General features: G+C 41.1%; 1 protein-coding gene across 1 annotated transcript; it reads right to left on the bottom strand.

Annotated features, from left to right (window-relative positions):
• Window positions 1-3012: 3012 nt before the first annotated feature.
• Window positions 3013-20375, bottom strand: TSN (translin). Its single transcript, XM_019749092.3, has 6 exons — window positions 20089-20375; window positions 18831-18924; window positions 17746-17842; window positions 15559-15674; window positions 15030-15109; window positions 3013-11636 (listed from the first exon to the last, which is right to left on the bottom strand). The coding sequence occupies exons 1-6, from the start codon at window positions 20152-20154 to the stop codon at window positions 11403-11405; spliced, it is 687 nt and encodes a 228-aa protein (XP_019604651.1). The 5' UTR covers window positions 20155-20375; the 3' UTR covers window positions 3013-11402.
• Window positions 20376-22205: the final 1830 nt, after the last annotated feature.

The raw sequence follows: 22205 nt of genomic DNA on the forward strand, positions 1-22205 counted from the left end.
CAAGCTGTCTGATACATACCAGCAGAGAGCTGAACGTCAAACTGCACCCTGATTCTTCTCTCCAAGTCTCTCCCTGATACATACAAGCGACCCCCTTCCCAACACCTCCAGGGCAGCCCATGGTTGACCCCAGTCTAAACACTGACATTGCCGAATTTCTTTATCTGATTCTGTCCCCCATCTTTTCTGAGGGTACAGGATCATTCAGCCCCTCCCTAGGGTCTCCTCCGTAGCTCCCCCCATCCATCTTCCTATGGAGGCAACAGCCCCCTGTAACTGCAGTCTACATAAGAGGCTGAGAGGGGGTGAGGCATGAAATCAGGGTCCCAATAGTGTTACACTGTTCTCTGTGCTTACAGAAAGGCTTTTGACATTTGAGGGGCTAGCATCCTGTTTTATCTCCAAAGACTAAAGGAGTCCACAACGAATAACACTTTTTCTATTTGCTGAAATAAAACAGGAATTATGGGGTGGCCTCAGTTGATTTAGAGTGTGAGCTCTGAACAACAGGGTTACCGGTTTAATTCCCACATGGGCCGGTGAGCTGCGCCCTCCACAACTACTGTTTTTCCCCAAAAATAAGACCTAGCCGGACAATCAGCTGTAGTGCATCTTTTGGAGCAAAAATTAATATAAGACCCACTATTAATATAATAATATAATACTATATTATATTATTATAGTATATTATACCCGGTCTTATAGTAAAATAAGACCGGGTCTTATATTAATTTTTGCTCCAAAAGACACATTAGATAGAGCTGATTGTCCAGCTAGGTCTTATTTTCGGGGAAACGGTAGATTGAAGACAACGAGCTGCCGCTGAGCTTCCGGAGGGGCGGCCAGATGGCTCAGCTGGTTAGAGTGCGAGCTCTCAACAACCAAATTGCCAGTTCAATCCCCGCATGGGATGGTGGGCTGAGCCCCCTGCAACTAAGATTGAAAACGGCGACTGGACTTGGAGCTGAGCTGCTCCCTCCACAACTAGATTGAAGGACAATGACTTGGAGCTGATGGGTCCTGGAGAAACACACTATTCCCTAATATTCCCCCTCCAAAAAAAAAAAAAGTTAAAAACAAGACAATTAAAAAAAAAAAAAACATATCTATATATATGAATTATGTTCTTCTTCTAGTCACTTAGTCATTCAATCTAAAAGTATCTGTTGAGCCTCTTTTACATGCCAGGCACTAGTGCAAGGGGTTTTTGTTCAATGGTGGGCAAGACCCAAGCCTGCCCACAAAGAGCTCAGGCCTGGTGTGGAATGCAGAGAAGCAAATGGGCAAGTGGAACAACCGTAACTCAAGATCACACCAGCTTCGATGCCGTGACCTGTAGGGCTGTGGCGCTGGGGCGAGGGGCCCAGAAGTGAGCGTGAAGCACTTAGCTGGTAAACGAACTCATCCTCTGCTCAGCCCCACATCTCAGGACGGCCTTCCTGTAGTGCTCTCTTCACTGACACGCAGGGATTTGCATTGCACGTCTGAAATCACTCAGCATTTTCACTTATTCTTCACCACGTTGAAAGAGTAAAATTATTTGCTTTAGCAGTTTTTCAACCCTGGCACTACTGACATTTAGGCCTGGGCGATTCTCTGTGGTGGGGGCTGTCCTGTACATTGTAGGAGGTTTAGCAGCATCCCTGGCCTCTAGCCACTAGATGCCAGTGGGCTGCCCTCCCCCAGTTGTGATGACCCAAAATATTTCCAGACACTGACCAATGTCCCTTGGAGGACAAAACTCCCCCAGTTGAAAATCACTGTTTCTTAATCTCAGAGATATAGAGGAAAACGTGACGGTTGCTCGATGGGAGGGGGTGGAGATAAGGGAGAAGGGGAGGGGATTAGACAGCACAAATTGGTAGTCACAATATTGCCACGGGATATGAAAGACAGTTTGAGGAGTACAATCAGTACTGTTGTAAAGATTTTGTAGAGTGTCAGATGGACACATGTCTTATTAGGGAGACCACTTCAGGGACGGTGTAGATGCCTGACCACTGCGCTGTACACAAAGCTGAATAATAATGAATGTCAATTATAATCATATATATATATGGCCACGGGTTATGGAGTACAGCACAGGAAATAGAGTTAATAGAATTGTAATAGATATACAGGACGTCAGAGGAGCGATAGATTGGGGAAGGGGGGTTATCACTTTGTGAGGGGTGAGATGTCTACTACATTGTTTTGTATACCTGAAACTAATAAAAAAAGAAGGAAAATCACTGCTCTTTTGTTACTCACAGATTTGAGAAGCCCTTAAGGCCTCTGAACGTTTCCCCTTTGAGTGTCAAAGTACGCTTGTCGCCTGAGTGGTCAGAGCCTTTTGTAAATTCCAGCCTGCTGTGGCTGTGCTCCAGGAAGCAGAGTGTACAGCAATATGGAGCAAGGAGTGGGCGCGAAGATAGAGAAGCACTATTGTCAAAAGTCTTGGATGCCAGCCTAAGGAGTATATACTGAATCCATTAGGACACAGGTAGCCACTGAGTCTGATCAGAAGTGATCAGACTCAGACTTCACAACAGTATTGTGGCAGCTGAGTACTGGGCAGGTTAGCGACGTGACAGTTGGGAAGCTAAGTCACTTGGTAATGTGATGGTCTTCTCATCTAGGAAAGTGGTGGAGTCGACTGAAAACAGGAAAGAAAGGCCCACGAGGCATTTGGAGGTGGACCACTTAGGAACGGGCGGAGGAGGGAGAGGCAAGGGAGAAAGAAGAGCCAGAGATGCCCCCACGTGTTCGGCCTCAATGGCGGAGAGGCGGTGAGAGGTATGGGAAACACGGAGCGCGTCGGGCTGAGAGGGGTCTGAACCACAGACTGGCTGGAGGACAGCAAGCAGGCACCTGTGCCCCAAACTCCCATTTCTTCCTCTTTAAATGGAGATACGGGCCCACAAACACTGTTGGGCAGATTAAATCTAACACTGCATGTGATTGCAGCACAGCGCCTGCGGGCGGGGCTTCTCCCCACAGCACCACGGTACAGACAGAAACCACAACCAGTGATATGGGAAGGTAAATAGCAAGTCAATTCTTTTATTAAGATGTAATTCGCATACTATAAAAAATTCATCCATCCGTACAGCAGGTCCTCGAATAACATCGTTTCATTATAATGTTGATAACATGCCGTAGGAAGTTAACTCTTGTTTATATCAGCCATGGTAAAATTGGTTCCGTTAGGAGTCGTTTCACAAGTCACAGAACCTATCAACAATGTTAAGTGAGGACTTCCTGTTCTTCATTACTTTTTACTGCCAAATACTATTCCATTGTGTAGATAAAATGCATTCTGTTATCCATTTGCTAGTTGATGGCCATTTAGCTTATTTCCACTCTTTGGCTATTATGAATAATGCTGCTATGAACATTCGTGGACAAGTCTTCGTATAGTTATGTTTCGGGCTCTCAAGTACGTACACAGGAGTGGAACTGCTAGGTCACATGGTCAGCTTTGTGAGGACCCGCCAGACTTTCCACAGCAGCACAAGATCAGTTTGGAACCCTTGACGCTGAGGTGTCAAAGTGGTGATCAGAATTCAAGACCAGAGAACAAGCCGATCAGCTTGCAAGTAGATGACAGCGGAGAGAAGACGGCTAAGGAAGGAAGAAGGAAACCCCTGGGGAACGCTCCTCCTCCATTTGTCTGGGCCTCAGCCTCCAGAGTTTTCACACAGAACGTATCACAGGACAGCTCTGAAAGTCACATGATGTGATGAATGTAAAAATACTTTGACAAAGCAGAAAATGACATAAAAAGTCTTTTCTCTTTTCATAGCAATATCTATTTACAGTATGTTTGTTTCAATGCCAGCTTTGTACAAAAGGTGCAACGTCAAGTGTGCTGCTGAAGGACAGAGAAGCTTAACTGCACAACCTGAGCCCCTCCACGGAGCCTACTGAGAACTGGAGACCAACGTCTCCACCTTGGGAAAGAATGGCCATTCATTCACACAGCAGTTAGCTAAATGATGATATTCTGATCAGAAGTTGATAGGAGAATCCACAATTACCTCAAAATTGTTTTCAAGGATAAACCACAATGCAAAAAATATATATATGCATCTTTAAGATTTTTTGTAATTTCCCAATTTTCTATAATACTTCCACATTTCTTTTATAATCACTAAAGTAACATAAGTTGAAAGAGAAAAAATATAAAATGTATCATAAAGCAATGGCATGCATTTACATATTCCTCCAAGTGTCTCAGTAACACCTATCATATAACCTTTAACTGAACACCAGGTGGTATCATCTAGTCTCTCTTTCCAATGTGTATAAAATATGAAGGTTAAAGTCAAAGTTCTAAAGTCAGCTTGAAAAATGCTTGTGCCAACCCTATTTTCCTTTTTCGTTGTTTTTCCTCAGTGAGGATCTTTTGGAAATACAGGGGTATTCATATTCCCAGATTGTTTTCAGTTTAAGGAAAGGTGCGAGGTGCTGGATGACACAAGGCAATCCACAGCCCCATAACCCAGGGGCCCATTTGGCCAGGTTGGTTAAACAAGACGAAGTCATGTCCAGCCCTTTGAGGGCTGGGCCTACAGGCAAAGCATGAGAAGGCTCCCTCAGCCACACAACCCTCCTGGGCAGGACGCCTGTTGCTTCCCTCCTTAGGCCCACCTCCCAGGACTGGTCCCAGGAAGCCTGATGGCCAGGATGCTGGGTCCATCCCTCTCATCCTCTGTGCTTCCTCTTGAGGATATGCGAGTTAACTTCTGGGTGCGAAGAAATGAAGTGTACTGATTTTAGTCTTTTTTTAACACTGATTATGGGTCTTCTTAGTTGTCAGTTCTGGGTCTAATTTGTTTCCTATTCAAGTAGAAGGGCCCAATCCATTGACACTATATCCAAAATAATTCCTTAATAATGGAAACAATCTTGCAGTCTTCCCCCAGAAAGCGAAAACAAACATCGAACCATTTGTATTTTCCAAATGTGAACAATTCTCTGGCTTCCTATCAATTGTCAGCAAGTAAAAAGTTCATCAGTGGCAGGTCTGACCACAGGGACATGACAGAGGAAGCCAAGGGGAGTCTTTGCTGCCTTCTGAGCGGGTCTCACTGGCAGGTCCAGCTGGTACATGCAGATAGCAGGGCCAGCATCTCGTCACTGAAACACACAGCCAAAATGGACTCAGGCACAGCTCCAGCTGGAGCAGATGGCTGTGGGCAAATGTTAATTAATACTAAACGACACAAGAGGATCATGAGTAACTAACATAAGGGACAGGGTGAATGAGGGAATAAATGACAAAAGACGTATCTAACAAGCCCAACTTTCTTGTCTGTGGAGTCTACGTATTTTCATGGATTTATTTTCCTTCAGCCCAAAACCCTAGTCTTCCAAGGATTTCTATGGCAATAGAAGGAAGCAGTGTACATATGTCACATTTCTGTCAGTCCCAGCTCCTACTTGAATGACACAGGCCTCGGCTCCTCTCATGTCTTCATCTCAACGTCTTCAACCCCCTCCACAGGCTCCCAGGGTTGATTACTATTAACAGACCGCTCCACTTCTCTTCCTCCTTCCAAGGCTCGTCCGTAGTCACAGATTCAAATAGCAACTCTATCCAGTCTACATAAAGGACTCTCTCCTCTCGTTTTAGGGCCCTAAATTCTAGCCCGAAAGGTACAGCCACCTGTGCAGTCTCTCACGATCACAAACTCAACACTAGCGAAACTAAACTTCTCATCTTCCCCACCCCACAAACAGCTCCAACGTTCGCCTGTTTATTCTTTCAGAAGCTCAGGCACCTTTGCCGCCTCTCAACTCTTCCTCCCTTGTCTTTGTGTGTTCAGGCTGCTGTAACAAAAATACATACATTGGGCGGCTGAAACAACAGAAACGCATTTGTCACAGCTGTGGAGACTGGGAGTCCCAGCTCAAGGCACAGCAGCCAGTGCGCAGCGAGGGCCGGCTTCCCAGCGCACAGACAGCCCTCTCCTGGCTGTGCCCTCACAGGGCGGAGGGGCGGGAAAGCTCCCTGGGGCCCGTTTAGAAGAGCACTGATCTCATTCATGAAGACCCCACCCTCATGACCTGATCACCTGCCTCCCACAGCCCCACCTCCTAACACCATCGACTGGGGATTAGGCTTCAATACATGAATGGGGGGGGGACATGAACATTCAGCCCAGAGCATCCCTTACCCCCAACTCCAATCAGCTCCTTTACTCAATGTTTCCTCTGCAGTGTTTCGTCTGCACCTTACCCAGTCATGCCTCTGACCGGCTCCCCAAGCTGACCCTTATAACAACCTCACAGCAAGAGCCTCCTCACAGGTCTCCCCACCTTTGTTCTCTCCCCTTGGCAACGTGACAGAGCCAGGATTCAAAGTGATGGCTGTCTGATTCCACAGCTGCACCCTCCGCTCTTCAAAAAAACCTAGTCCTCCAATGCTTATTATTCAAAGTCCAAACTCCCTAATCTCTCATTCAGGCTTTTCTAAATCTAGTAATCCAACCTCGCCCGAATGTGCCCTCCATTCGGACGGGTGACATCCCCATCCCCATTAAACGTATGACACATTTCTGCTTTGGTTTGTTATTCTGTCCACCCAAAATGATCTGGTTCCATTCTTACTCCCAATTCCATGCTTATCTAAATCCTACCTCTTTCACGAACCAGTTCATGAACCAGTTCATTAGGTTCATAGGAACCTAATTTCTGTAGCAATTGTTCACAAGTTATTTGCAATTAAGTACTGTTATTATGACATCTTGCCTAGTAGCATCTTGAATTTTAATTTATACTAGGGAAACCTCATAGACTGCTGATGACAAAACAGACTAGCAGTTTCCTAAAAAGCTAAACATAAAATTCCCATTTTTACCATAGACTCCTAAGTACCTACCCAGAAGAAACAGAAACATCCATTCACACACAGACGCACAGAACGTTCACAGCAGCATTATTTCTAATAGCCAAACCACAGAAACTTAAATCTCCATCATCTGATGAACGGGTGAAATGTGGACTATCCATACAATACAGCCCTACTCAGGATCAAAAGGAACAAACTACTAATACAGATGAACCTTAAAAACATTAGGCTACGTGAAAAGACACAAGAGACCTTATACTGTATGACTCCACTTACAGGAAATATCCAGAAAAGACAAATTTATAGAGATGGAAAGTAGATTAGTGGTTACCTGGGGCTGCGAGTGGGAAGAGGGATCTTTGGGGGTTATAATGTTCTAAAACGGACTTACTGGGATTTGTTACACCACTTGGCAAATTAAATCACTGAATGGTATACTTGGTATGAGTCAATGTTATATGTAAAGTGCACTTCAATAAAACCATTAAAATTTATAATTATAGTAGGTGCTCAAATATTAATTGAATATTTAATTTCTTATTTTATTTTTTCTCATCACCCTCCCCTGCAATTAGACCCTAAACATCTTGAGAACACAGACCAAGTCCCCCACTTTTTTATGCTAATTTATGAGTTGCATGTAATCCAAAGCTATCCATACGCTGTGTTCACAACTATTTGTAGAAAGAGCATCAAGGAAGAAATGGTGTGTGTGGAAGTCTGAATCACAGCTCCTCTTCGTAGCTATGAGCTCAGGGCATGTTAATTGCCCTAAGCCTACTCCGCAGGTCTAAAATGAAAAAAGAAAAAGTGGTAGCTGCCACATAGGATTGTTATGAAGACGAAATGTGATGGTCTAGATAAAATGTCCAGCCGAGTGCTTGGAACATGCTTACACAAACCCAACCACAAATGCACACACACCAGAGAAATCTCTTTCCAACAGGAACCTTCAACAACACAGAGCACAACTACAGACTGATCTAACCTCCTTGCCATCCACCAGGCAAGAGTGGCCCTATGCCACTGCAATTGAAAATAAATTTTAAAATTATAAATTTTTGAAAAGAGTGGCCCTGGGACATCTACCCCGGCCCCCACCCCCAAAGCCCACTAAAGCTCGTGTATGACGACTATTACTACTGCTACTAATCACTTAAACAAAAGGAGCTAAACATTGAACACAACTCTCAACATTTAGTTTGTCTGACTCTCACTTCCTGGCCCCCTTGGTGTTTAGCAGTCACATGTCCAGTTCTAACCAACAAACTATGAAAGTGACATGTCACTTCCAAGCCAGTGCATGTCTGAGATCCTGCACAGTTGTCTGTCTCCCAGAGCAATTAGCAATGGGCCAGCTGGTGGCTGCTCTGGCAGCTAGATGAGGACGTGGAGCAGATGCCCCAGTGGGCAGGGAGTGTGAGTGAGGAATAAACCTAGTTCCACGCCTGTGAGCTTCGGGGCTTGTTACCACAGCATCATCTAGCCTCGCCTGACAAACTCGCATGGCCCTCCGACTGTGAAGCTATGTGTTTTAAATCCCTCACCCAAAAAAGCCTTCCAAAGACTTATTCCCCTGGCTTCTTGACAAGCCATGCTCCTTTTTCTGTCGACCTCTCTAACCATTTCTCCATTTCCTCATGAACTCTACTTCCTCCCCCTAACTCACTAAACCCTGTTAACCAGGGTGTTGTCCTCAGCTCATTACTCTGCTCATTCTGCACGCAGGAGATCTTACCCATTCCCCTGACTGTTACCACATACGCTAAGGCTATCCAAAGCTAGCTCCAGGCTGCTCGGAGTCCTCCTCATACCCAAAGTCCTGCTGGGCCGACGTGGCCGCTCCACAAGCATCATAAACCCAACACATCCAAAAGCAAATGCACCATCCACCAAGCCGTCCAGACGTGCATTTGCTCCTACAACCCCTACCTCGGTTAACGGCACCTACATCCACTGTCACCCAGACCAGAAACCTCACGGTTAAACTAGGCTCCTCCCTCTCCCTCACCCCACCTTCATTCACCCAAACAGTCCAGTCAATTTCACCTCACTTAAATGTTTGTTATTGTTGTTTGGGGAGTGAAGATGGTTTATTCTTATTTGCTTAATGCTTATTACAATGAATACTAAGAAAAACTATTTCAGGCTCAGATAGCCTTCTTTTGGTGTCAGCCATGACAACGCTGCTCTACCTAGAGGACAAATAGTTTAGTCCAGACCAAGAAACAAGAGAGCTGTCACTTGTGAGTGGACAATTATGAAATGACGCCAGTAGCAACCTGCATATTCATCTCATCTCTGTAGTCACTTGGTTAAGTAAGGGTCTCAGGACACTGCCGGAGAAGCTTCCATTCTTTATTAAATTCTCTTAAGCATCACTCTTGTTATTGTTCAACTTTAAGACAGGGCAAATCTTACGATGTTTTTATGGGGTTCTCTTCTTCTTATAAATAAGTCTATGAAGAAAGCATCCACTAACTGATCTCAACTTTCTCTAACCTGCTTGATTTCCTAACACTGAATAAAGCAATTTTGATGTACTAAAACCAGCGCCAATTCTTCTCAACTTCAGTTAAAATACTTGTAATTTCACAATCAAGGTAGCCACACAAATGGTACCTGCACTTGACAGCACAGACTCTGAGCGCTTTTTGCTGTGTTTTGATTATTTTAACTTACATAGCAACGTGTGCTCATCACCTCTGGTCTTCTTCAGCCTCACACAACACTCAGAATTTATCCTCCATATAGAGGCACTCTCACAGAAGCACGTTCAATTATAAAAACACCTCCCCTCCCCCCCAAACAACCAACCCTGGTTTTGCCTTACAATAAGCCAGCAACAAACACAAATGAATAATTATCAACAGGACACGTCTACATTCTCAAAGGGAGCTTTATAAGACAGTGTTCTTACACTTAGAATGCATTTGTTAAAACTGAAATCCACAACTTCTGCCAAGAAGTTTAATATTCTCAAGCAGAATCGATACTTAAAGAGGCAAAGAGAACTGTTATCAAACTGACTGTGTGTCACCATGTAATTAAAAGTCTTTTATGCTCAATCCAGGCAGCCACACATTGTAGATGCCCATCCGAGGCACTTTAAAGATCCTGACACCTTTCTTTCTACAAACTCTTCTGCAGGAAGAACTGTCAAGAAAAGTTTTCTAAAATCCAACAATGCATAGCAGTTTATGCATTTCTACTGCTTTCCTCAGGATGGAAACTTTGGTCCTTAACTCAGCCTGATAAAAGCTCTGATGGCAATGTCAGATTTCCCACTGTACAAACAGAAAGCCCAAACTGGTATCAGGCACAAAAGGGTGATACATCTAAATACTTCAGATTATTCTATAAACACTAGCACTTTCCTTTCAGTGGATTCCAAAGCACTGTGGATTGTCACCATTTTAATAATTTCAATTCAACAGCAAAAATGACATGGCAAGTATTCTTATACTAGTACTACCTAAAAATGGGGAGAGGGAGGCGGGTGCCAATAGAATGTTTGTGACTTCCCCAAAACTGTAAATCTAAAACCTGACTGTTGGGAGAGTCATCAACAACTTGAAATTGCCTAGTCTAAAAAACATTACCAAATCAGCGCACTTTTTTTTCTTACTCCAAGGTTTTGTTTCTCCCAGACAAAGCCCAGCATTTTCCTCTCAGAACATACCAGTCAGGGTATTGCCAATTAACTTGACTGGGTAGCCTTGTACACCAGACTAAACAGTCTCGCTGGCTACTAGGAAAAAGGTTTCCTGTCTTAGAACTGTATCATATGAAATGTTAGTTCAAGATGTGTGTGAAAACAATTTGTAATTGCTTGCAATAGCAAAATGTTAAGGCAACATCAGGAAACAGAGGTGTTTTAAAACACTAAGCCCCAACCCAGACACCTGGTAAATAGAGCCAAATGATAAGGTGTTACTCAATCCCTTAATATAAAAACTTCCCAAAATAAGGTTGAACTTGACTTTGCAATTTAATTCTATATTCTGATGGCAGTGAGAGAGAACCCTAGAGCTAAAACTCCCTTGCAAAAAATTTCAACATCTGATTTACTCACCAGGTTTAAAATAAGGAAGGAAAATATAAAATAAGTGTCATTTGCTTGGTCACCATCCTTTTTAATTATCTATTTTCATACCTTATCCAGACTAGACCTGTGTATGAAAGTTTAATCTGGATATAGAAAATATCAAGGATCACTTCTGGAAGAATCACAAACAAGACAATAAACTTTTCAATCAGTACATCAACAGCATTGGGGTAAGCAAGAAATGAACTTTACCAAGAGATTGACATTTACACTTTTGACAGAACTAAAATATACTGAATTACAGAGCAAATTCACTGAAACAACAAAGAAAAATCTGTCTTTGTAAAGGCTGTACTTTTACCCCCAAAAAAGTGTTTCCATTCTGATACATACAGCACACAACTGGCTAAGAAAATACAGCACGGTGCTTAGCAACAGGGCATCATTACTACGGTGAGCGGCACTGAGCTCACCCTCCCTGGCAACTGGGAGGTCAGCAGGGCCGGGTCAGGGAAGAGCCTATTTCTCCACACAAGCTGCGGCTGTCTCCTTATTGAAGCCCCGGATGGAGAGATCATAGACCACCTCCTCCACTTTCTTCACATCATACTTCAGGCCGTCATAGCGCTTCCTCAGGGAATCGTTTTTCAGGTTGAGAAGGCGGAACCCGGAATCCAGCTCGTTGATGAAGGTGGAGATGTGAAGGGGCCGGGAGTAGTCTCCAGCAGTCACACTGTTGACAGACAGCCTTGACTACACAGGGAGAGAGAAACTGGGACGCATTACAACATGGCTCCTCCAAGCATGGCCTCCGAAGCACAACTACAAGACGCTCAGGCCACAGAACTTTTGCATATTGTCCTTGATAATTACATTGTTGACAACTGCTTAACATTACTACTAACTTAATAACTTAAGAAATCATTTCCCTTTTGTTGGAGTTCCTGTGGTCTACAATTTTTCATAAATATGAGTAAGCTTATAGTGAATACCCTTATAACTGCTTTTTTCATCTTTAAATTATTTTTATAAGAGTTTCTCAGGAAAGAGACTAAGGAGATAAAAGCAAGAATAATTCACATATTTATATGTTAAGTTGTTCTCGAAAAAATTATATGAACTAACACAGTTACCCAAGAATATATATTTTGCCACTACTTTGAAACAAAGAGGTATTATTGTCTTTTAAAAATTCATACATTAATAAATGCACACAATTACCTCATCGTCAGAACTGGCATCTCTCTGATGACTAGCAAAACAACACATACAGTGCACAGTCAATGACTACTTGGTGATAAACAGATGGCTTATAAAAGAATCATACTTCCTGAATTTTGGTACCCATTTTTAAAAATGACACCGAAGTGGGAAGAGCAAAAAAGTAAGTGGCTCCAGGACCAGATGGCTTCACTGGTGAATTCTACCAAACATTCAAAGAAAATTTAATACCTATCATTCTCCAACTCTTCCAAAAATTTGAAGAGGTGGGAATGAATGCTTTCTAACTCATTTTATGAGGCCATCATATCCTGATACGAAAACCAGGCAAGGACAACACAAAAAAAAAGATGACAAGCCAATATCTCTGATGAACATAGATGCAAAAATCTTCAACAAAATACTAGCAGTTCAAACAATACATTAAAAAGATCATACACCATAATCAAGTGGGATTCATTCCAGGGATGCAAGGATGGTTCAACATTTGCCAATCAATCAATGTGATACAAAACAAAAGCCATATAATCATCTTAATAGATGCATAAAAAGCATTTGACAAGATACAACATCCATTTATGACAAAAATCTCTCAATAAAATGGATATAGAAGTACCTAAACATAATAAAGGTTATATATGACGAATCAATAGCTAACATGATACTCAACAGTGAAAAGCTGAAAGCTTTTCCTCTAAGATCAGGAACAAGACAAGGATACCCACTCTTGCCACTTTTGGTCAACATAGTACTAGAAATCCAAGCCAGAGAAATTAGGAAAGAAAAAAAAAAAGAAAAGAAGGCATCCAAATTGGAAAGAAAGAAGTAAATCTATCACATGATTTTATATACCAAAAACCCTAAAAATTCCACCAAAACCCTATCAGAAATGGTAAACGAAAACAGTAAAGTTGCAGGATACAAAATCAATATACATAAAGCTGTTGTATTTCTAAATACTAACAATGAACTATCAGAAAAAGAAATGAACAAAACAATCCCATTTATAATTGCAGCAAAAAGAATAAAATATCTAGGAATAAACTTATCAAAAGAAGTGAAACACCTACACTGAATAGTACAAGCCATTCTTGAAACAAATTGAAGAAGACACAAAGAAATGAAAAGATAATCTCTGTTCATGGACTGGAAGAATTAACACTGTTAAAATAGCCACATGACCTAAAGCAATCTACAGATTCAATGCAATCCCTCTCAAAATCCCTATGGCATTTTTCACAGAAATAGAACCAAAAAAATCCTCAAATTTGTACAGAACCACAAGTCTCCAAATAGAAATCCTGAGAAAAAAGAACAAAGCCAGAGGTATCACACTACCTGATTTTAAACTATACTACAAAGCTACCATAGTCAAAAGAATATGGTAGTGGCAGAAAAAAACAGACCAATGGAACAGAACTGAGAGCCCACAAAAAAACCCACACATATATGGACAACTAATTTACAACAAAGGACCCAAAAATATATAATGGAGAAAAAAAGTCTCTTCAATAAGTGGTGTTGAGAGAAAACTAGACAGCCCTACGCAAAAAAATGAAACCAAATCACCAACCTATACCATATACAAAAATTCACTCAAAATGCATTAAAGACTTGAATGTAAGACCTGAAACAAAATACATAGACAATAACATAGGCACTAAGCTTCTGGCCATCGGTCTCAGTGGTGTTTTTGTGAATTTGACTCCAAAGGAAAGGGAAACAAAAACAAAAATAAACAAATGGGACTAAATCAAACTAAAAAGCTTTTGTACAACAAAGGAAGCCATCAACAAAACAAAAAGGGAACCAACCAAATGGGAGAAGATATTTGCAAATGATATTTCTGCTAAGTGGCTAACATCCAAAATATATAAAGAACTCATACAACTCAACAACAACAAAAAAACCTCAGTAAAAAATAGGCAAGGTTGAGGTGGCCTGTTAGCTTGTTGGTTAGAGCATGGTGCTAATAACACCAAGGAGCCAGTTCGATCCCCACATGGGCCACTGTGAGCTGCGCCCTCCTTAAAAAAAATCTGAAAAATAGGCAAGGGTCTGAAAGCCATTTTTCCAAGGAAATACAGATGGCCAACAGACACATGAAAAGATGCTCAACATCACTAATCATCAGGGAAATGCAAATCAAAACCACAGTAAGATATCACTTCACACGTGTTAGAATGGCTATTACCAAAAAGACAAGAGATAACAAACGTTGGTGGGGATGTGGAGAAAGGGAACCCATATACACTACTGGTGGGAATGTAAAGTGGTACAATCACCATGAAAAGCAGTATAGCGATTCCTCAAAGTACCACATGATCCAGCTACTCTACTTCTGGGTATTAGCCAAAGAACATAAAACATTAATGTGAAAAGATGTATGCACCCTTATGTTCACTGAATATTATTTACAACAGCCAAGATATTGAAAAAACTTAAGTGTCCATCAATCGATGAATGAATAAAGATGTGGTATATATACAATGGAATACTACTGAACCATTAAAAAAAAAAAAATCTTGCCATTTGTGACAACATGGATGGACCAAGAGGATATTATAAGTGAAATATGTCAGATGGAGAAAGATAAATACTATATGCTCTCACTTATATGTGGAATCTAAAAAAACAAAACAAAACAAACGAGCAAAACAAAACAAAAACTAATAGATACAGACAACAGATTGGTGGTACCAGGAGAAGGAAGGATGGGGGAGAGAGCAAAATGGGTGTAGGGGGTCAAACACATGGTAATGGGTGGAAACTAGACTTTTGGTGGTGAGCATGCAATGGAATGTATAAATACAAATTGTACCTGAAATTTATATAATGTTATTAACCAATGCTACTTCAATGAAAAACAATACCAAAAAAAAAAAAAAAAAAAAAAAGCAAGTGGCAAATTACTAAGCTTCTCACCAGTTCACTAGCAAGAATTAGAACTCCTGAGAGATAATCTTCTACATCCAGGTGAAATCCTTTCTCCCGATCTGGCTCAACTAAAAAATATATCAAAGTAAAGAAAAGGTCATGATGTGAACACAATTTAAGCCTAAGAATATTTTTTTTAATTGCATGTGCATGCGTACGCACACACACACACACACACGCGCACACACACACTCACACACAGGAAGTGAGGAGACTAAGCAGATGCGGCAAAATATTAACAAGCAGTGAGTCTAAGTGGAAGCGTACACAGGTATTCACTATACTATTCTTTCAACTTCTCTGTAGTAGTGAAATTTTAAAACAGTGTATTTTACAAACAAACACCCAAGTACAAAGAACAAGCCACTACATATTTTAGTTTTTGTGTTTCCAAGTAACCGGTTTTCCATTTACTTGTCATTTTTTATAGTAATATAAAGTATAAGTAACAGCCCCTCCCACCAAAATTAACCTACCATGCCTGACTCTGCAGGTCAACACTAATGAAGACACTTACTGCCAAGAATTTCTGTAACTGCTTCTCGAGTCACTAGTGTTTCTGATTCCAAGTACACAACAAATGCTGCCAAGAAGACCAAGCGCTGCAAAACAAACCTCCAGTGCTCATGAAACCTGCATGAATACAAGCACATTTAAGTTGAAGGATTAGGGGCCTTAAAAAAGACAGCTTTAGTACAGTCAAGTTCAAACTTTTTAGAATTGGAATCTTTTTTCAAATAAAATTTTATGTGAATCCCCAATATACAAAACATTCAAAAGCACTATGACATTTAAATATATTAGATGAATTTAGTACAAATTTTGCAAGCTCAAATTTAGAATAATTACTTATTCTAAGTTTAATAGATAAGCATAATCCAATCTAATGAATGTAATATTTACACCTAAAGATTATGTATGACAAGAGCAACTATACTTTAGAAGTTTAATAGATAAGAACAATGACACTGCTTTGAAAAAAAATAAATATTGGCAACTAAAGATTGATGAGGACCGCAATTGTACACCAGCCTCAACACCTAACTCATTCCTACATTTTGAGTGTAGGGTATCGAGAAAATCCTGATTCACACATATAAGAAAAAATACCATTTACAACCACTAAAGTGATAGACTTAAAACCTCAGGATCCTGCAGTTAAACTGAGCTAGAAACCTGACAAAAAAATAGAAATTTTACAACCCCTGGATATTTATGCTATGCCTCCTGATTTTTCAAATGTGGCACCAAATTTAGAAAAATTTTTCGAAACAATGCAGGTCGAATCAGCCACAGCGCAGCCTGTGAGTGACCTCCAAACTACATGGCCTAAAGAGCCTGCCAATTCTATCATCCTACTTCTCTGTGCTTCAGTTATTACCTTATAGCAGGGTTGGTAAACTTTCTCTGCGAAGAGCCAGATAGTAAATACTTTAGGCTTTGTAGGTCACTTTCAGTCTGTTACATATTCTTATTCAGCTGTTTTTCTTTTTTAAAACAACACTTTAAAATATAAAAGCAATTCTTTGGGTCGGCCCAGTGGCTCAGGTAGTTGGAGCACCATGCTCCTAACGCCGAGGTCGCCTGTTCGATTCCCACATGGGCAAGTGAGCTGCGCCCTCTACAGCTAAGATTATAGGATTGTGAACAACAACTCTCCCCGGGGCTGGGCTGCTGCAGGCTGCTGAGTGCTGTAGGCGGACAGTGGCCAGCGTGAGTGGCCGGCAGCCATCGTGAGCTGCTGTGTGAGCTGCCGGTGGGCAACCGACAGCCTCAGCCGGGGGGAGCGCAAGGCTCCTAACACCCTAACACCAGCATGGGCCAGGGAGCTGTGTCCTACACAACTAGACTGAGAAACAACAGCTTGAACCGGAGTGGTGGGGGGAGGTGGGAGGGGGGGGGGGAGCAATTCTTTGTTTCCACAGGCAGCAGGCCACAGGTAGCATGCTGATCCCTAACTTAAAAAACCTTGTGAGGTTATACTATCCTCTCCACATACATATGCCCTATTTATTGCCCACATAGGTATTCTAAATGAACATCCTTCTCAGCAAGAAAAAAACAAACATAAGTAAAAATTTTAAGTTCTTCCGCATTTCATCAGTATTCAGATAGTTTTTCTTAGTTTAATATCTGTGAAATCAGGATGCATTTTACAATCTATGTTTCACAATTATGATTGGCAACAATTTTTCTTCCATAGAGGTACATAAAAATAATGGTGTATCTTAAAATTAATAGTGGTGTAAATTCAACGAGATATGGCATAAAATATTAGCTAACATTTACTTGGCAGTGAAATTCAAGCTTTGAGGTAAAACTCAACTTCATATACATACTGCCTTCAAATCCCACAACTTTAATAGGTATGGTTCATCCAATTTCACAAGTAACTTTAATACACTAAAAGGTATTCTCTATTTTGACCTCATACAACAAAATTTTTTTAGTTGCTTTTTCATTGCAAAAGTTATACATGTTCCTTAAGAAAATTTTGAAAGTAAAAGGGAAGAAAAAAATAATATCACAAATTTTGTCACCATTAAAATACCATCCCTTATTAACAGTTTGATTCTTTTTCATTTTGTTGTTTCTTCCACGTAGAGGGATTTTTACCTAGTTCTAAGCAATCATTCAGTACATATAATTTTTCTGCCTTTTCCTTTATTTAACACTATAAAATAACGCTACTTTTCTTACAAACCTGTAATACTGTTCAGCAGGGAACTTGGTCTTCAATGACGTTAGGTGTGTTTTTACGGTACCGAAATGTTCTCGAGCTTTCAAACATCTCTTTGGAACTGATCACAAAAAAAGATAATGCCACTTAGTAAGAAAAGACTTACCAAATTTCAAATACATTCCTTGGCTAATAATCTATGCAGTCTACTTGGAAACAAATCAATTTTTTTAAAAAAAGCTCATGACCAAATGTAGGGTATGCACCTCTGCTTTTCAAACTGGCTCTCAAAATTTCACCTCTATTTTCCCTACTGACTAACCAATACTAAAAATAAACAAACAAAAACTTGCTGAAAGCAAGTATGTTAGGAAACACGTCAGTGAGCTACCATAAATAAACAGCCTCATCATTAATAGGCTGTGCACTAGCTGCATCCCTAGTACTGACTCAAGGATACTTAAGATTGAACTGCTTCTAGCTCCCGTATTTGGTCAAAAAGAAGCTTTATTAATTGTTCTCAATCAGGCTGACCAATTCTGTATCAGTGAAAAAAATGACTCGCCTCTGACACCTGTAAATAACATTATTACATCATTCTCTACCTGAAAATGTATTTCAGCTCTCTCAGTTGTGCTGGCTACATCTTATAATGGAGGTTCCATGTCTAAACTCATCATATTTGATCTCCATTCAAGAAGCTAACTGTAAACACCTTGAGAACATTTTACACTGGCCATTTCGTATCTACAAATGCATATTAAACCATATTCAATGACTGAAAGGTTGGGTTTTCCCTTTTAAAGCGCCAAATAAAAGTTGCTAGATATACAAGAGCTATGATACTACTACCATTATCATAAGTAGAACTCCATCATAATAGAAAACATTCCATATTACGTGAAAGTGGAAAATCAACCAAAACACAGAATTCTGTAAAACAATCAACTCACCTACTTCTCCATTTTTTTGTACACCATAAAGCATGAGGGACATTTTTCAAAATAAAATTATACAGAGTTGAAATGTCTTCTGGATGGAAATTAACGCTTCAAATGAAAGATTGATAAACTGGATAAAAACCTTCAAAATTACAGCAAAGAACTTACTGTCTTGAAATCCAGCACCCTGATGGACCCCTTGCAGTAGAGTTAAAATCTCTCGAGCTGTTTGTTCTAAACTCTGTACAACTTTTCGGATTTCCTAAAGAGAATTAAAAATCAAAATGTCAGATAAATTCAACATGTTATCATAGCTTCAAACCAACTATACTAGACAGCATATTTGATCTATGACAGCTTCACATACATTGACATTCAAAATAGTAATATTTGTAAGGACTAAACTGGTACAGAAAATATCCAGTTTGAATTAAGGTTTTTCCACTTACTGCCTCTGTGAGACCTTCATCAGGAAGTCACTAAAAAGCCTTAGGTTTCTCATGTAGCCTTCAAAGGACAACAGCCAACCCACCCACCCCAAATATCCCAGAGACACTGTAAATATTAAAGGAGATGTATCTGAATGCAATTTGTAGAGAACAATAAAATGCAATAGAAGGGTTGGGTATTTCTCATTCATCCATTTTACAAATATTCACTGAGCACATTTATGTTCCAGACATTGTATAAATACTGAGGAACCAAGTACAATCCATTCCTCTGGCAGTTTAGAGCATAATGAGGGAGACAGACGTTTAAAAAATAAGAATCGTCAAAATTTCTTAAAATGTTACTAAGCTACTAGAAAATATGACAGGGGAAAGATCATTTAGACTGTCAAATCAAGGAGACTAATATGAGATAACCAGGAAAAGAGTGGCAAAAAGCAAATTCCGGTAAAAGCAAAGAGTACATGAAAAAATCCTGAGGTAAGCAACTATTGGGGGAGCCAGAGGGATGGAAAGGAGGTAAACTGACTATACTACACAATGGAAGATGGCGTAAAATGAGGTTGGGAGACACTCACACACCATACACACGTGTGCGCCACAGCAGAATTGGATTTTTATCCCATGCGGAATGAGGCCACACGTGCTTTTAAGACACCGACAACAAACTTATACATAAAACGCGCGTTGTCTGAGTCCTAAGATCTAACTGAGCTTTCGACATAAACCAGTGCTGAAGAGGAAAACTGACATTCAAATGAGGCAGGTGATGCCGAGCAGCTGAGATCCGAACACCGGGAATCACGAGTGGGGAGCAGAATCGGAAGCGGGGAGGAACTCGCCCTCAGCTGACACGGGAGGGGAAGAAACCATCCCCGGAGACTTCCCCACCGCTCGAGACTGAGCAACGGAGAAGGGCCTGGCTACCGTGTGGCCGAGCAAGGCAGGGGAAGGGGAGGGGGAGAGAAGGGGCTCACCTCCCGGATATCCTGCTCGGCAGCCAGAAAGCCCTGCAGCTCCACGAAGATCTCGCTCACAGACATGGCGCCGCCTGCACAGCTATCAGCCAGCGCGGCGAGGGTGGCCAGCTAAATGCGTTCCACAGGTAACCAGGGCAAGTCAGTCTTAAAAGCGACCGCCACCGCCGCCGCCTCGTCCACCGGCCCTAAGGTACGGCCGTCGCTTGGGTCCTTCAAGGTCCGCGGCGCGCAGCAAGCCGGGCTGTCTGCAGCGATGCCTGAGGTGCGGCGGGGGGCGCGCGCCCAGCGGCCGGGCGGGGCGAGCGGGCGCGGCTTCCGCCTGGGGCTCTTGGAACCGGCCTCGCCGGAAACAGCTCATCAAAGGGGGTCTTGGGGCGCGTGGTGCTGAGGAGGTGGGGTGGGTTGGAGGTGTTGACAGTGCTTGTTGTTAGCTTACACAGTGTGTTTTGTACCACAGCATTTAGGGGGCAGGGGGTATGTTTCAATGCTAAAGAGTGTGCATGAAAGGCCAGGTACAGAAGAATGTAAAAAGGTTGCAGTGTTCATGTGGAAATAAGGAATAAAACAATGCATTGGTATTTGCAAAAAAAAATACACGGGGAAATGAAAGTACGTGGGACGGATTGAGAGGGACAGTTTTCTCTGTGTGCTTTTTTATTATTATTTTAACGCCTTCTCTGAATGTATTGCCTGCTTTTAAATTACGTGAATTTTTTTAAGCGTGTACGGTGGGAAGTTTCTCATCCACCCAACTAACACCTCCTATCCCCAATTCTGCTTTCTTAAGACAGGCGCTGTAAAAATTTCTTGTCTGTCCTTAGAGAGTTATTGCGTACACCTACCCAACAAATACAAATGAGTAGGTCTGTATCTGGGGATGCATTCTCCAAATGAATTAAAATAATTACATACATCAACTAAATGATAATTTATTGTTTGCTTTGTGCCAAGCGTTATTCTAAAACTGTATAAAGCATCATATTTATCTCCTTGCCCTACTGTGAAGTTGATACTGTTATTATCTTATAAGTGAAGTAACCATGGTAATAGATTAATTGACTTGGCTAGGCAGCTATTAAGTGTTGACACTAGGACCCAAATCCTTTGTCTTAATCACTATGCTTTATCATCTACCATTTAACAATATTTGCAACAGTCTTAAAGTACCTTATCTAACTTGACCTCTACAGCCAGCCCCATGATGTGACAGGTTAGAAAAGCTCAATTTTAACAACTTGCTCAATAACTTTTTTTTTTTTTTTTTTGCCTGTGTGTTTCTGACATGTGCCATTTTGTAGTCCAACAGGTTAGGCAGTAGAATCTCATAATTCACAAAAAAAGGATGAAAATGGCAATAGGAGCTCGTTTTTATTGAGTTAGTACCTGCCAAACATGTTCTTAGCACCACTTTTTGTGTATTAACTGACTTCATACAAATGCAAATTCGTTTTTTAAATCCTGCAACATGTCTCTCCATGCCAACTCAAAGACGGCGACTTAGGGGCAGCCAGATGACTCAGTGGGTTAGAGCGTGAGCTCTCAACAACAAGGTTGCCAGTTCAATTCCTGCATGGGATGGTGGGCTGCGCCCCCTGCAACTAAGATTGAAAAAATGGCAACTGGACTTGGAGCTGAGCTGCGCCCTCCACAACTAGATTGAAGAACAACGACTTAGAGCTGATGGGTCCTGGAGAAGCACACTGTTCCCCAATATTCCCCAATAAAATTAAAAAAAAAAAAAGATGGTGACTTAAATTCTAGCAGATATAGCACTCTGCCACATGACTTTTTTCTGAAAATCTAAGGGGATATTTAAGCATCCCATAAGGGAGTCTTTTCTAATCTGTTAATTTAGAATTAGTAATACCTGTCTCTAAAAGTTATAAGGATTAGCTATTAGATATAAGGATTAGCTATTAGATATTAGATATTAGATATAAGGATAAGTTAGAATTAGTAATACCTGTCTCTAAAAGTTATAAGGATAATACCTGTCTCTAAAAGTTATAAGTAATACCTGTCTCTAAAAGTTTTAATATGTGTAAAAGACTACTTTCTGTCTCTACGAATTTGACTACTCAGGTGCCTCAAAGAAGTGGAATACAGTACTTGGC

The sequence above is a fragment of the Rhinolophus sinicus genome, chromosome 17, assembly GCF_057876585.1.
Source record: "Rhinolophus sinicus isolate RSI-liver-muscle chromosome 17, RSI-T2T, whole genome shotgun sequence".
Lineage (NCBI taxonomy): Eukaryota > Metazoa > Chordata > Mammalia > Chiroptera > Rhinolophidae > Rhinolophus > Rhinolophus sinicus.